This window comes from Rhipicephalus sanguineus, chromosome 1, assembly GCF_013339695.2.
Source record: "Rhipicephalus sanguineus isolate Rsan-2018 chromosome 1, BIME_Rsan_1.4, whole genome shotgun sequence".
Classification (NCBI taxonomy): Eukaryota; Metazoa; Arthropoda; class Arachnida; order Ixodida; family Ixodidae; genus Rhipicephalus; species Rhipicephalus sanguineus.
Genome location: NC_051176.1, coordinates 257,542,499 through 257,559,736, shown reverse-complemented (window position 1 = coordinate 257,559,736; position 17,238 = coordinate 257,542,499). Strand labels below are relative to the sequence as shown.

Here is a 17,238-nt window from a genome sequence, read left to right as displayed (position 1 = left end):
GGCATGTGAGATTGTACCATTATTACAGGTCACGTTTGATTATCTTTTGATGTTTATGGAGCATAGCTCGTGAAATGATCGCTTTTTGAAACAGCCTAGGTTATTACAAAAGTTTAAATGTCCGAGTCTCGGCTGTCACGGCCGCCGAAAGCTGCAGCGACGATAGGTCGCATGAGTGTTGTAGCAGACGATGCGTGAGGCATGATGCAAGATGGAACTGCAGCGTCGCTAGTTCTAGCGTCGGTCGTCGCGTCCACTTCGAAGAGCAAGCGTCTATGGGGAACTGCGAAACTGACCTGGTTCTAGAAACGTTGATTGGGCAATTGGGCGCGAGGACATACCGTGGCGCCGCCATGCAGAGGCATCCGTGTGACGTGCAAGGTTGGATTGCTCCGGCGGCCCTCTCCCGCTCGGCCCGCAGCTGCTTTCGCGTCTCTTTTTATTTTTGTTGTACTTCACTTCAACGAAATCACAAATATACTGCTGCGGCTTCGTCACTGACTGTACGAAATGCTAAATAACTGCTCAGAAAAAAAGTTACGTTCCTCATAATGCCTCAGACAACGCACTGACTGCTGCCTGCCGGCGTCGTCTGCTATGGCCACCGATGTGGAAACCACGGGGCCGAGCACGCTGCTTTTGTAAAAGGTAACGAATCATTTTGCGTTGAATTGAAACTAAGCATATCAAATGGGCTTTAGCGCGTGCTTGCGGCAAAGAAAGATATTTTAACTGCAAGAAATGCGTGCAACCGTGCAACTTCATTCATTGTAGGTTTGCGTCTAAAAACGGGACGCGGTTTCCACGACAAGCATGGGCAAATTTAAGCGGTTTCTCCGCTTTGTGGGAGAAGCACTCCAACATGCTTAGAGATTCACGCATCCGCAACCTCTCTCATATGTTTGGAAACAAACGCACGAGAGCCATATGTATACGTACGCGCCTCATTCAGTGTTGTAGCTAGATAACATTTCACAGGAGTTTATCTGCGGAACGATTTTAATATCGATCTCCCACTGCGCGAACTTTCTCAGAAAGGGGTCAATCGCGATCGAAAAATACGGTCTCAATCGGACTCGATTGCGATAGCAAATGGATCGTGCGCCAGCCGACCGTATTACATTGCGCACTTGAATGACCATGCTGCAAGCAGCAACTTACGCTGGTATAAATGACAATTTTATGTTTCAGTGAAAATACCAGCGTCCAGAATTTACAGTTTCACTGATAAGAAGTATGACACTTCGCGGTCGCTGTTAGAAGGTGAAACTGTTTGAAACTGGCCACGTTTTCGCCTGTAGCATAAAACAACAAGTGACACTGGCTATGGGCTCATTCTACAGATATGATGTGTAAGGAAGGAACCCAATGGGCTGAAGTCGAGAGTCGGACGGAAAGCCGTGTGGTCGGCAAAAGACACAAGAACAATTAAAATGGAAATGTTGGGGATGGGGGGCGCAGCCTGCGAGGGAAGTTACGTCGGCGAGACAGGTACAGCAAAAACTCAAGCAGCACGTGTAACATAAAGGTTTCATCGAACGCGCTGGCCGAACTGGCCGCGAAGTAGACTGGGATAAGGCAAATATAAGGGAGAGAAAAAAGAAATGGATTCCTCGGCTTTATCTTGAACCTCTGACAATCCAGACAACCGCGCACACGCTTAATAGTCACGGCGGCAACTTTCCACACATGTCCGCACGCTGCCTACGTCATAATTTAAAACATACATAACCGGACTGTTTGCGCATTCATTTTTCACTGTGAACAAGACTCCGTGCGGGAGCCGGAACGTCTTGCGTTTATGTAAACATTTATGGTCGGTGTCCATTTTAAGACCATGGACTTGAAATAATAAAAAATACAGGTGCCTGCGTCATCATGCTCGTGAAAAGCAAGGTAGCGGTAAAAGTGAAAGCTCGCGTTTGGCTCCTTCGCGTACGTAGCGCACTGTGACACGGAGCAGAAAAGTACCATGTCGCCGATAATTTTTATTGCACTTTTCTGGAAGGTGTAGTCTCTAGGGGTTTGCACACAAGAAGTGAGAGCAAAACAACTCTGTTCAAAAGCGAGAACGCCACGAAATAGCGGTTAAAAACAACGAATTCAACCGTCCGCTTCCCTTCGCCAGAGCGAGGCGAGGTCACGTGATCCAACCCTGCACGTCACAGCGATTGCAGCGCCGGCGTCTCCAGTGGTGGGCCTCGCGCCCAATATCCCTTAAAGCTGGGTGAAGTTCTGTTATCTCGGATACTAACTGCTCACGATTCCTGCGATCGAGAGCTGCCCGGAAACTACAAAAGGCTGCCTTGAAGTCGCAAAATACGATCTATGTCCTTTCGACGGTTCTTGTGTGATATTAGTAGCGGCACATCTATTAACATTCCTTTGCGGCAGAGGTCATGTTGGAAACATTGAACTTGGCAGAGAGAAAATGAAGAAAAACAGATGTTAAAGGGGTCCTGAACCACTTTTACAAGTAACCATCGAATGACCTCAGTATCGGAGTTTATTGCATCGCGAATCGATTGCCGCAAAAATTTCTCGCAATCCAAGAACGAGCGGAGTTGCAGGAATTTATCACACTCTTTAAGCGCTTTCTCTCATCTCGTCCCGATGAGTGCGCTGGAAGCTACGCAAGGAGGGACGGCACGGGGAAAAGAAGTTACGTCAGAGCGCGTCAACGCACGTCATGAAACGCGATCGCTCTCTCCCGTCGTGATGCCTGTGCGCGCGAGTGTGGCTACTCTAACGTTAGCCGGAACATGGCGGCACCCCGTGGCAAGAACCGCATCTGATCCAAACGCCGCTCTTGATTTATGACGGCTATTGGCCAATAGCATGCCATCCGTTGTTCGACGTGAAACAGCAGGCGCCGGCAGCTCCGAAGAGAGTGAGCACAGGGCTCTGCATGGAAAGAAGGCGCCTGAGAAAATGTCACTTCGCGCTCCGCTTCTAAACTCTCACTGCCGCGCACGACTGCAAGATTTGGCTGAGCTGTTCATAGCAGCATCTGCTTTCCGCAGGATGTGTTTTCTCACCAAGCCCGAGGGGTGGCTCATGGTGGCAATCGGTTCGTGAGGCAATAAACTGATCCTTAGGGCATTCGATGATTACTTGGAAAAGTGGTTCAGGGTCCCTTTAACTTTACCAGCGTCTGGTTGGCAACTCTACGCTGGGGATATGGAACAGGAAATAGAAGGAAAGCAGAGAATATGTACACGTCAAACGCAGTCAAGGCGCTGGCACAAGACTGTTTAGAAATAGAACCACTAGAACGCCTTCACTTGATAACAACAGCTATAGCAGAGATAACGGCTCATACAAAAGCCTGAAATAATTTCTAAAAAAATTATATACACTATACAAATATTGCACTTACTTTGCTTCCGCACTTCACGCACGCAATAGTCTTGCAGGCAGGACACTGCATCTTCGAAAGTTCTCTTGGCACGCTGAAGATTAATGCGCACTGCAATATTGATGACAAAAAAAGAATAAAATAAAATCGGCAGTAGGAAGACCTTTTCGTGGATACAAAAAAAAAAACGAAATATAAAGTCAGAAATTGTTGTTCTAGCCAACTATTCTTGTAGGCTTCCGTGTATACGCAACGGCTTTCATTCATTAGAGTCCCCTGTTACGCATGTAAGTACTATTCAAATATTTCTGCTACTATTACTAAAACATTCTGCAGCATTTAGCGTCAAAAGGGACTCGAATATGAAATGAATAAACTATTACCACTTCAGATCAGTTGTCATAAGACCCGATACAGTAAGGTAGCATACGAGGGCCACAACAGATTTCCCTAGCTGGGCATGACATGGAACATTATTAGTGAAGAGCCTGTCATTTTTAATGCGACAGCGTTAAAGAGCCCGTGTAGCAGAATATGTAATGTGGACGGTGTGAGCGAAAAAATCGGCGTTGTCCGTGAGCGAAAAATCCCGATGAATGCAAAGAAGACAAATGCCGGCAGATCCCACACAGTGTGCAAACCCTGCGCACGCCTTTGGTGGGCACCAAAGCCATAGTTTTTTTCTCTAGAGAAGAAACGGTACAAAAGAACAGGTCATAAAAAAACGGGCAGACAACGGTGCTTCTCTCCTTTGCATTCTGTTCTCTTGCGCGGTTTCCACTAAAGTCAAGAACCGGGCAATCCGCCAAAATACGCCTCCTCTGCAGTCTCATCGTCATTGGAAGAGTGTCTGTATGGTATGTTCAGAAATGCAAGTGTAGCATTCGACATGTGATAGCCACTCCAGAATAGGCGTTGGCGAACGCACCACCGTGCCATGGGCGACAAAGTAAGGCATACTGCTGTATGTTAACAGACTAAACCTGGAAGGACATGACATCGAAGCGTTTTCGTCTTTAGTTGCGTAGTGCGGCCAAAGAGTGAAACAACAACTGTGATGTCAAAGACGATCAATAACGAAAATTAAAACAAACCTCTGTGTTTACGCAGAACTTCTCCTCTTCGGTTCGTTCCAAGTAACTGTGAAGCAGTTTCTCATCGAAAGAACCGTAATCTTCACCGAAGATGCGCTTTAGCTGCCGAGAAAGAAAAAAAAATCAGTTGCATTTCCCACTGCCAAGTTATACTTATGGTAGATTATTATGACGACGACGATTAGATTTCAGTGGCATGAGGAGCGCTAAGGCAAAACAGCGCTAAAACAATAATCTGATACTTCCGCAAGGTTATAGCAAAGTCCTCGATAGCTTTTGAAGGACTCTGGTTGTAGGCATAAAAGGACCCTGCAACATTTTCAGCGTGGCCAGGCCACGAAAATTGAGGTCAATTTTTAAATATCGCGACAAAATCTCTACACGTGATGTTACGGATTCCAAAGTGCATTTTTTTGGAATTCTTGCGACATTGCCTCAATAAAATTTCCTGAAACTAGGTTTGTTAAGTCTATGGCCCCCTCAGAGAACAATGTACTTCCTTTTTACCGATTAGGAACTACGCATGACCTAGTAGAAGCCGTCAACATGTATGAAGCGATGCTCATGGAGTCCCGACAGAATAAACGCAAGCAAATGCAAAAAGAATGATTACTTTTCATTTTCATTGTGTAAACTCTGCCACGTAAATAAACGTGCTTTGGAGCATAAATAGCGTCATATATTTCAGATTAAGGCTCACTTCTCGCATGAATGCATGTCGGTGCTTATTTCTGGCGTATCACTGATCAATTATTTCTGTTCGCTCTTAGAGCTCCATGAACTTAATTTACGAAATCACCTTCCACAAACATGTAGCACCTAATTCGTGATAACCAGTCCAGAGGTGGCTCCTTTGGGTTCTGTCCGCGCAGTGTGGTGCGATGTCAGTTCATCGCCCGCCCGCTAATTTCAACTTCGCTTAATTCGAACACTTTTATAGTCCCCTTCGAGTTCGAATTAACGAGCTTTTACTGTATATACAGTCCCTTGAATATCCTGCTCAGTAGTGGCCGACTGATTCTGTGTGTGCAGTGTCATGTGCCATCTTTCTATCTTCCTCTCTCTCTTTCCTCTCCATCTTTAAATCTCCCCCACCCTGTCCCCATGTGTAGGGTAGCAAACCGGTTGTCCTGTACTGGTTAACCTCCCTGCCTTTCCTTTTCTATTATTTCTTCTCTCTCTCTTTCTCTGCTCAGTAATGTAACCTACTCGTTTCACTATAGATCGCCGCCATCACTGAATGTATACGTGAAACTTGGTAGTAGAAACATGCGGAATGCTAATGTGTGCGAATATAACTGAGAAAAAATGAAGTAAACGGAGGAACGTGCGAAGCCCGTGTTTTTACCAAAGCGATATCGAAGACTCCTTACCAAATCTATATTGTCAGCCTGTTGGATCTCCGTTGAGCATTCCGTGCATGTCAGCATTCCATTCTTCGCTTGCCTCCCAAAATGCATCTTCAAGCAGTTCGCGCAGGCGGTGTGCCCACACGGTTTTAACTTATTTTGAGTCAGGTGCTGAAAGTATAGGGCTGGCAATGTGAATCGAGACGCAAAGCCAGAATGCGGCTTGAGACCCGTGCAAATATCGCTGCACAGAGAACCGCGGCTATTACTGTCAGCCGCACGAAAAATATGTACCGTTCTTTGATATTTACGAAAAAATAAAGTGTTTCAGGCGTCAGACAAGACCACAATGAACGATGATATCTGGCTTACGCTGGTGTCCTACGCAGCGGTGATTCCAGCAGCAGAAAGCTGAGGCGCTTCTGTGGTATATTAATTAATACCCACAGAAGACTGCACAACAATGGAGGAATAGTCACGCGTATTGTCAAGAATGAACACACCCCAGGGGCGACGCGGCGCCGACACAAACTGCTGATTTAGAGCGTTCCAATGGGCACAGAATGACTGCGTATACTGTGTATGAAAATAGGAAGCAGAGCGGAAAGGGTGGAATACAATATTTAACGCTGCCGACACAAGAGTCGGCACCGGCCTCAACGGTTATTAAAAGCAAACTGGTCCACCTGCCGTCGGATGGTTTCGCGAGAATATAAAAACTTACACTGTCCAGAATGCGGGAACTGCACACCGCGCAATCGCTGAAAACAGCAGTTTCCAGGAACAACAACGCGCTTCTGATCGACTCGTGCTCGCGGGCTGCGTACAGGGCTTCATCTTCGTGATAGCCCATCTTCATAAGCAGAACTGCCAAGATGCCTTCGCAAATGCTGCACACTTCTCCATCGTTGGTCAACTTTCGAGCACGTTCCTGCATTAATTTTGTTTTGGTATACGATTATATACGCTCAGTCGCGCTTTACGCCACGACATAGATACAAAGCAATAATGACTTATTTTTTTCTCACCGTTATTATTCCTGCCATGCGTCTGATCTGTGCCTGCAAGAAGAAGAGACTTTTTTGTATGAAATCTGATAATCTATAGCGACACCGCCTCAAAAGCGCGATAACAAGATAGCGAAGAAGCTTCCTTAAAGAAAACTCATGTAGCTTCTTCGATAAGTTTGCAAAACTTCCAGTAACTTAGCGACAGCGCAAAGGGATGGTATAACAATGAGGAGGAGAAGGATAAAAGAAAGGCAGAGGGGTCAACCAGGGCTCAGCCCGGTATACGCTACCCTGCACTGGGGACCCAAGAGTGAATGGAAGTACAAACCCGAGCATTAGCACAGTGCACAGACGTAGGTTTTGCATTTGCCAGGGATAGGGGGATGCCACAGCCAGCGTCAACAGGGGTAGGGGGAGGGAGTCACGCCGGACTTACTGTGCATTGAGGGTGAGGTGAGCAAAGTAAGTTTACGAATGTGGCGTAACCGCATTCGTAAACTTATATTTAGAAGTTCGTGTGTGCAAGTTTCATTTCAGCCTTATATTACATGACTGGAACAAAATGCAGACGCTAATCAAGCTGCTAAGGTGCGCAAGGTATGCAGCTTGTGTGTGTGTTCGTGGGTAGGGATCGGGGTGTGAGCGCTCTTTCTCCCTTTGCTCTTACATAACTGACGCCTCTGGCGCAGAACATGACGGCAATGTGTAACGTGCTCTTCGGTTTGGAAGACAACGTTTGCGAGTGTAGCAGCGGCTATGCGGACAATGGGCCGCATACATGACGCAGTTCGACGTATGCTCCGAACCTCACATGCGCTCTAGAACGCAGCGACCTGTGGACGTCATATATTGCAAATTGCCAGTAGTACGAGCATTCTAATGGCTCATGCTGGTGCAATTTGTGCATCAATCAAGAATGCAGTCAAGAAAATGCTTACCGACTGTCGACGATGGCGACCAAGACCAAGACAGCCACAGACAGGAACGCACATGCGAAATGAGACAGCGAAAAGTCAGGCATGCACCTCCACACTCCATTCAGCATATTCGCCACTGACGCCATATAGCAAGCCCGTCTTACGCATGGAGGGAAAGCGTGAGGAAATTTGTAATGGCACAATTGGCTTTACGATGACAAAGTGACAGTATTTTGTTTCTATTACAAATGAAGCTCTAGAGATCGTGAATTTTAAATTCTCGCGGGAAGCGCTTTTGGCAGGACATCTTGAAATCAGACGCTCAAACGTCCTCGTGCCTTCAGCGAGTGTAACCGCGCAACCGTGGCTTTAGGTGACCACAAGGGAGTGAGTTTCTAGCACAGCATAACTATAAATGCCTATTTTGTGATTTAAAGACGCGGAACTGCGCAGTTTGCTGTAAGGGAAGGCTCGATTAATTTTTATCGCATTGGTTGTGTGTTCTTTCTTTATCACCCACCAAAAGTATGCGGTGCACGAGCGTACTTGCATTGAATTCCTATAGGATTGTTGTCGCCACGATCAGAAGTCCAACCCGCGACCACTTGATCAGCGGCATAATGTGATAATCACTTGGCTTAAACTAACGCACCGTGTCAGGTCACGACAGGCCCGTAGCCAGGAATTTTTTTTTTTTTTAGGTGGGGGTGCACTGGCTGAAAACCTTGACTATTTGAGAAAAACACCTATTTTCATTATTTTTGGTAAAAACACCTACTTCACCAAAATTTCGGGGGGCCCGGACTCCTAGGACCGCCCCCACTGGCGTCGCGCCTGCAGTCACGACCTGCTAAGCACAGGTTTCAAAGCGACGCTGCGTGCTCGCTGTGTGCATCACGACTACGAGAGCGCGCTGCCTCAGGCGAATAGCGTGAGAGAACTACCTGTCAGGGACCTCTCCGGGGTAAACATTCAAAAATCAAGGAGGAGGGGGAGGAGGGTCACGACATTTGGACCTGCCCCCCCTCTCGATCCGCCAGTGGCCTTATGAAAGAAGGGACGTTAATTTTGCTACGAGACAATGTGCCGAAAACCCTCATCAAAGAAAATTAATATTTGTTTTTAACAGCTAATGAACGGGCTTCAGACAAAAAGCTACAACTAAAAGATTGAGGCTGTATATAGCACTCTGTATGTTGGGCGTGTTCATATACGAACACCATTTGTGCACCATCAAACAATGACAAAAAGGGAGACGTAGTCGCCACGATGTGCTACAATTCAGTGCATCGTGGTGCCTAAGTCTCCCTTTTTGTCCTTTATATACTGGTGCAAAACTGCATTCGAGTTTACAGTAAGGCTACGAGGCCCAGCGGCGCAGGAATACTTACAAATGGAAAAGCCATACAAATGGCCTTGCAGCGGCTATGTTTCGTCACTAGCATCATACGAAAGGAGGTTATGTTTGGACTGCGAGAGAACGGTAAAAGCTCTCGCAGCCTGCTTTCTATGCATACTTAAATAAAAACTCCGAACATTACTAGTGTGCATACGCTTATACCGCGTGAAGTTGCTTGTCACAGTGCCTTAACGTATCGGCGCATGTGCCGCTACCTCTTGAGCTCGTTCCGCTCTTTGTTCAGCCGAAACCGTACGGCGAAACGTCGACGCTCTTACCCTCGACACGATTGGACTTTCTCTCTGGCTCTCGGCGATACATAGTGAGGAGATGTGTGTGCTGCGCAACGTGCTTGGCAAGTCGCACAGTCATCGGCTTCAAGAAAGGAAGGTTCTCTTTCAGCGTTTCACTCGCCCTAACCGCCGCAGAGTCCCAAGGGATTCCGGCCGACGGCTATAGGGGGATGAAAGGGACAGAGGCCAAAGCCTCCTCCCCCGTCATTCTCGACGGGTGTAAATAAATGTTTCTCTCTCTCTCTCTCTCTCTCTTCCGATCCTCTCGAGAATTTTTGTAAACTATTGGGATTAATAACCGTGTTACACGGTACTTCCGAATGGCGCTGAGTTGAATGGCAATTAACATTAAAACTGCAGTTTTAGCCGAACAACAATTTGCTTGGAAGAGAGAGTAGAATGATAAAAGAAAGGCAGGGAGGTTAACCAAGGCTAAGCGCGGTCGGCTACCCTACACTGGAGAAGGGAGAGAAAAGTTTATGATAGAAGAGAAAGGAAACTGTTGTCGCCGCCGACACAGTAACAATTCTGTGCGCGACGTCACAGCCGGTCACTAATTCCCGCAGCGTTCAGGGATTTCAGCAACGCATTCATTCCTTTTCGCAACTTTTATGCGCTGTCCCATGGTCCAAGAATGCATGAAGGCATTTCCCTTTAGGTGACAAAGTTGCCCATTGTGGCAGAACAGCGGAAAATACGGGACAACGAAACACACACGACAACGCTGTGTTGTGTCCTCTGCGTTTCACTGCTCCGTATTTTGTGCTGTTCTGCCATAATGTTAATAAACCAAGTAGCCCACATAAACGAAGTAGACCACCTAAGAACCCTTCTGTGAAGTTGCACATAGTTCAAACCTTTCATCTTTCTAAGGCGGGAAGTAGCACAGAAGGTGCTCAATAGTCCCCCCCCCCCCCCCCCCCCCCCCCACAGCGCAGTCATTGCCCTCGGTGGTATCGGCCATTTCAAGCTTGAAGATTATGCACAGGTGAATGCTAGTTACACCCAGGCGTAGATGGCACAACACTGTTTCTTCAGCCTGGGAAAGACCAGGTAGCAGCAGCAGCGACGTGTCGAGCGAATGCAATCGATGGTGAGTGAACTCATGAGTGTGCCGCGCTCAGTTCACGTGCTCACATGAGAACACCTTGGAAGCATTTTTCAACAGCTAAAAAAGCTTTAGAATTTTCATGGCAGTAACGAATATTGAAGTATTTTGTGGCAAACGTTTCCCTTTAGTTCTACTACAGAGTTTTGTTTTTCCTTTTTCTTTTTGTTCTAACGAATGCACACTCGACGAAGGCGACGAAAGCGAACATTGTGCCGACGCGGCAATCTTATCAGTTCATCTAATCAGTGTCTCGATTAGGTTCGCAGCCTCGGTTGAAGCGAAGTGCTGTTCCGATGTCAATGGTAGCTGCACCAGCCGTGTAACACCGCTCAATGCGACTGAGGTCAACTGCCGTCCGGCTCAACAGCAGTAGAAAGTCCAATACATGGTTATTAACCCACGCCCGCTAGGCATAAACTTTCACAGATATCGGCACTAATCGACATCCATCAATTCGTGTCTGCAAATAATACTTCAAGTCCGTCTTCCGTTTCATCCGTAATTTTCATCATCGCGGCCGCCGCGATGTTCCGTATAAAGTCCCAGTGAGATAAGATCACGCCCCGAGCCTTATCTGGTGAGCGCGTCGCCTCGCTGAGCCGAGGACATACAAGGCACGAGCGTTGTATCTTGTCGCTATGCCACAGTACACTGTACCTAAAGGTATCATGCGCGGCGGGCGCAAAGACAGGACGGCCCAAGATGGCCGATGGCTTGCGTGCTCTGTTTTCGCGGTAGCGCATACGTCAAAGGTCGCGTTAGCTTGGGAGACGCGTTGAAACCAGAGGTAGTACGAAGCGTCGTTCTTCATCACGCCAACATTGTAACAGTGAGTGTTCGCAGTCATCAATCGACATTTATTTCATGCTTGTGGGCGCTGCGCTGGTTAATTTAATTAGCCCGCAAATTTTTACAACAAAAACGCCGATAAAGAGCCTTACTTCGTGTGCTACTTTGCTACCGCTCTAAAGGCGTCGCTTTCTGGCGAAACTGCGGCTTTTTTAAATGCGAAGCATTTCTTAGCGAACTTCTGCGACTTTGAGCGTATCTATCTATCTATCTATCTATCTATCTATCTATCTATCTATCTATCTATCTATCTATCTATCTATCTATCTATCTATCTATCTATCTATCTATCTATCTATCTATCTATCTATCTATCTATCTATCTATCTATCTATCTATCTATCTATCTATCTATCTATCTATCTATCTAGCCGCCTACGACTTTGTGCTCTCCTGGCCGTTTCGTTAATTGGATGTATACCAAAATTGTGTCATAACATGGCCTTATTACGAACATAAATGACAGGTCATATCATGAAAATCATGACACGCATGTCATGAACAGCATGATTTACATTCCATGGCCTTTGGGCTCCCTGGCCGTTCCGTAAATCGGATGTGTACCAAAATTGGTGTGTCATAACATGGCCTTATCACGAACATAAATGACAGGTCATGTCATGAAAATCATGACACGCATGTCATGAACAGCATGATTTACATTCAACGGCCTTTGGGCTCTTGCGGCCGTTCCATTAATTTTATATATACCAAAATTGGTACAGCGTGACAAGAGTTCATCACGAACATAATGACAGATCCTAACATGCAAATCATGACGCGCATGTCATGTGCAGCATGATTTACATGACATGGTCTCAGGGCGCTCGCGGCCGTTTAAATGAAGGAATACATACGAAAACTGGTATGACGAGACATTTCTATATATGATGAACATAACTTACACGTGGTAACATGAAAATATGATATGCATGTCATGTATGACATTATTTACATGCCACGCTCATGGCGCACTCGCGGCCGTTTCGCTAGATTGATATACACCAAAATTGGTACTGTGCGATGTGACTTTATGAAGAACATGAATAACAGGTGGTAGCGTCAAAACCATGACATCCATGACATGTATGTCATGATTTACATGCCACGCTCATGGTGCATTCGCGTCCGTTTCGCTTGCGTGATATACACCAACATTGGTGTTACACGACACGACAGTATGACGAACGTAAGTGCGACGTGGTAGCATGAAAATCATGACATGCAAGTCATGTACGACCTGATTTACATGCCACGCTCATGATGCGCTAGCGGCAGTTTCAGTAGAATTGATATACATCAAAATTGGTATTGCGCGATGTGACTCTATGAAGAACATGAATGAAAGAAAGTTGGTAAGATGAAAACCATGACATGCTTGTCATGTATGTCACGATTTAATTGCCACGCTCATGATGCATTCGCGGCCGCTTCGCTAGCTCGATGTACACCAAAATTGGTATTTCGCGAAGCGACTGTATGACGAAGGTAAATGAGACGTGGTAACATGAAAATCATGACATGCATGACATGCACGACATGATTTACATGTCATGCTCATGACGCACTCGTGCCGTTTCGCTTGCTTGACATACACCAAAATTGGTATTGCGCGACGCCACTGTATGACGAACGTAAATGAAAGGTGGTAACATGACAATCATGACAATCATGACATGCATGAAATGTACGAGATGATTTACATGCCATGCTCATGGCGCAGTCGTGGCCGTTTCGCTAGATTGATATGCACCAAAAATGGTATTGCGCGATGTGCCTGTATGAAGAACATGAATAACAGGTGGTAACATGAAAACTATGACATGCGTGCCATGTATGTCATGACTTACATGCCACGCTCGTGGTGCATTCGCGGCCATTTCGCTCCTTTGATACACACCAAAATTGGTATTGCGCGATGTGACTGTATGACGAACATAAATGGTAGGTCTTAACATGCGAATCATGTTATGCATGTCATGTACGGTATGATTTACATGCCACTGTCATGGTGCGCTTCCGGCCGTTTTCTTAACGTGATATATACCAAAATTGGTATGGCATGACACGAGTGCGTGATGAACATAAACGACAGGTCATGCATGTATATACCAGAATATGCGTTTCATTGGCATGGTGTACACTAGATTGTGCATGCATGCGTGCATGGCAAACATGTGATATATGGTGGACTAGATTCCATGGCATGAATGATTTCATTTGGCTCAAGGACAAACAAGGCGACGTATGCGGCTCTTTGCTGGCTGCTTCGCATTACATCGATTCCCACAGTGCGTGGTATCTGCCGAGTTTTTTTTTACACGAAAGTGTTTTATGCCGGGGTCCACCAAGTACTTCCGTTACCGGATATGACGTTCATAAAATGGACGCCAACGGATGAGAAAAAAAAAACATGAGAGATCCGCCGCTGGAAATCGAACCCGCGACGCTGCGGTCGCGACAGTAAGCGCCCTATGTTGAACCAACTATATAGGCTAGCTTGGCACATGCTGGACTCCTCACGAACGCGCGTTATATCTTTCACACATTCTCTCTCGCACAGTGCTCTGTTGGCGGTGTAGATAGGCGGGGCGGAGCGGGCGTGGTGCCGCCGTCTGAGAGGTGAAAAGTAATGCGTCCCGATCGACACTTACTAGCGCTTACTCCGAGATTGCGTGCGATATCGGAGGTCATGGTTAAAGCGTTTCGATACCAGCGAGGGACACTGGCCGCGCTGGCGTCGCCGAGGCGACCTAGACGCAGTTACGTCTTACGTTCTTTGCCTTTCGCTTCGTGTGAGCGTGCGCCGGCTGATCGGAGCAGTGCAGCTTCCACATGCACCAACGGGATTTCTCCGCAGCCGACTACTTAGATTTCGAGAGCACCGACTACCAAAACTGCTGCAATACGTGTTGCAGAAAGAACACGATTTCGACGGGCGAATGCCGTGCCTTGGTGGAGCGAGACAGAGGCCAGCGGGACGCACTCGCCTGCGGCTCAAGCTAAGAACCTCTACGAACTAGGCGTCAACATGGGTGCATCCACGCCAATCTGTGCTATATCTGCCAAACACGAATAGACATTGTACAAGTTCATTGTACATTGTACAAGCAGGCAGTAAGAACCCCCGAACGCCGCCGCTGTGGCTCAGTGGGCACACGGATCTCGGCTGCGGACCCGTCAGATGCGAGTGCGATCCCGGCCGCGGCGGTCGCATTTCGATGGAGGCGAAAAGCTAGAGATCCGTGTATTGTGCCATGTCAGTGCACATTAAAGAACCCCATGTGGTCCGAATTATCTGGAGCCCTCCACTACCGCGGCTATCACAGCTTGAGTCACACTGGGAAATTTCATAAGCCAACCGACCCAGCCGCCGAAAAATCTGTACCTAATTGACAAAGGCGTGAGCTCCCGCTTTGGCGACGAACAACGGGTTACTCGTGCATCATATGCATTAATTAATGAAAAAAGAAATTATGAAAGAGAAGAATATGAATTTCGAAATAGTCTACTCTGACTATAAATTGGCACTCCGACACATGTGGTAGACAGGAAAATATGGTAGACACGGCATATAGGTAGCATATAGAAGGAACATGCAGATTAACATATGCACAACTACATCAGAAGAACGTAACTTTTCGGTAATTGAAGAATGCTCATTTGGAACACAGCCGTCTATGTGTTCTTCGCTCAGTGAAAACAAGGTGATACCTCATTGTAAAGTCTGCAAGCAACATGATTATTTAAAGTCGGCAACTCGCTGCTCCTAAACGCACTAGTGCCCCGTAGTTTCGGAGTTTAGCTACCCTTCGAAATATTATATATATATATATATATATATATATATATATATATATATATATATATATATATTCGAAGGTCGCAGGTTCGGTCCCTGCCGGCGGCAAGTTATCTTTTCTTCCACTTTACTCCACATTTATATCCTAATTATACAAATAACATCCCCTATACTTTCCTTGGTATTGTGTGTGTGTGTGTGTGTGTGTGTGTGTGTGTGTGTGTGTGTGTGTGTGTGTGTGTGTGTGTGTGTGTGTGTGTGTGTGTGTGTGTGTGTGTGTGTGTGTGTGTGTGTGTGTGTGTGTGTGTGTGTGTGTGTGTGTGTGTGTGTGTGTGTGTGTGTGTGTGTGTGTGTGTGTGTGTGTGTGTGTGTGTGTGTGTGTGTGTGTGTGTGTGTGTGTGTGTGTGTGTGTGTGTGTGTGTGTGTGTGTGTGTGTGTGTGTGTGTGTGTGTGTGTGTGTGTGTGTGTGTGTGTGTGTGTGTGTGTGTGTGTGTGTGTGTGTGTGTGTGTGTGTGTGTGTGTGTGTGTGTGTGTGTGTGTGTGTGTGTGTAGCGTTCCTTCTAGGAACTAATACATAAAAGACATGGCTTCAACAGACGGGTGTCGTCCGCCATTTTATTCAAAACCTCTTCTCCCTTCACTTCTACCCGTATTCTACTTCATCTTCTTCCGTGCGCTTATTGCAGACCGCTTCACTCTTCCTGACTTCTTTGATTACACCTCCTGGTGTAATACTTAAATACGTTGCCAATGGAAGCACATTCTCTTTGACCCGAGGCTGCAGTGTACCACACGTTCTTCAATATCCCGCGTTGAGATGCTGTCTTGACAACTTGGAACGGTCCGTAATATTTAGCATTTGAAGGTGTAACTCCTTTTCTCACAAGAACATAGTCTCTAGGCTGGATGTGTGGTATGTCACTGTTGTGCCTTTTATCAAAATTCCTCTTCATTCGGCGCTTGTATACTTTCTGACCTTCGGCGCTTTCCTCTGCTTCAGTAAGTTGAAGTTTTTCTAGGAGGCCTAGGTCACGATCTGCAGGTAGTATGGGTGCTGTTCCGGTTGTAGCAAAATAAGGACTGCAGCCTAAACCCGTGGTGTAGGATCGGTTATGGTGCTTCACAACGGCTTCAAGGCAGCACTTCCAGCCTCCGCGAAAGTCTGGGTACATCTTCAAAAACTGATGTCCCGTATGGCCCGTTCTGCTCATCCGTTCGCTGCAGGGTGATACGGAGAAGAATACTTAATAAGTATTCCTCGGTCATTAGCCCATCTTGCTAGCTTGGCACTACGGAAAGCAGGACCGTTATCGCAGACTAGTGTCTTGGTGTGCTTAAAACACGCATCTGTGAGCAGATTGATGACGCTGTTCGCATCTTTCCCTGCTTTAGCCACGATTGTTCTTGTATATTCGTCAATGGAAAGCAGAAAATCTTGCGTTCGCATGACTCCTTCCCCCTTCTTAAGCTCTGCGAAGTCTAGATGAACCACTTCAAAAGGTACTTTTGAATATTCGGGGTTCGTCATAACATCTGTCGACTGCTTGTACTTCACTTTGTTTACTTGGCAAACATGGCATGTCCGGATATAATTAGTGACGTCCTTTTTCATACCTGGCCACGTGAACCTCATAAGCAATTTCTTGTAAGTGCGCCAGAAGCCATCGTGTCCACCTGATCCAGGGGTGTCATGGTAGAGATTAAGAATCTTTTGAACAAGGGTGGGTGGTACATGGTACTTTCCATTAATAAACTGCAGATCTTCTGTACCTTCCCATAGCTTAATATGATCGATCATTTCTGGATTTTCACTGGACCCATGAACAAGCAATCTAGACAGTGCGTCAGCATCAGTTAGAAGCGGGCCAGGACGGTGCGAAACGGTGAAATCAAACTGTTGCAGATAGTTGACCCATCCAGCAATGCGTCCTCTTGGTTGTGCCATATTCAAAAGTTGTGTCAACGCCTGATGGTCCGTAAATAGCATGAGCTTAGCCCCTTCAAGGTAAGTTCGGAAATACTGAACTGCTTTTAAGACTGCCAGTGCTTCCTTTTC

At 46.5% G+C, this 17,238-nt stretch overlaps 1 protein-coding gene across 2 annotated transcripts in view; it reads right to left on the bottom strand.

Moving 5' to 3' along the window:
• Positions 1–17,238, bottom strand: part of LOC119378656 (E3 ubiquitin-protein ligase RNF31) — a 46,607-nt gene that overhangs the window by 11,313 nt on the left and 18,056 nt on the right. The window contains exons 2-6 of one of the 2 annotated variants that reach the window (XM_037647723.2): positions 6,830–6,862; positions 6,526–6,732; positions 5,826–5,972; positions 4,453–4,554; positions 3,380–3,469 (exon numbers count right to left, since the gene is read on the bottom strand). In XM_037647723.2, coding sequence (XP_037503651.1) covers positions 3,380–3,469; positions 4,453–4,554; positions 5,826–5,972; positions 6,526–6,732; positions 6,830–6,862 — 579 coding nt within the window. The remainder of the gene's footprint in view (positions 1–3,379; positions 3,470–4,452; positions 4,555–5,825; positions 5,973–6,525; positions 6,733–6,829; positions 6,863–17,238) is intronic. The other variant, XM_037647729.2, reaches the window with a different exon arrangement.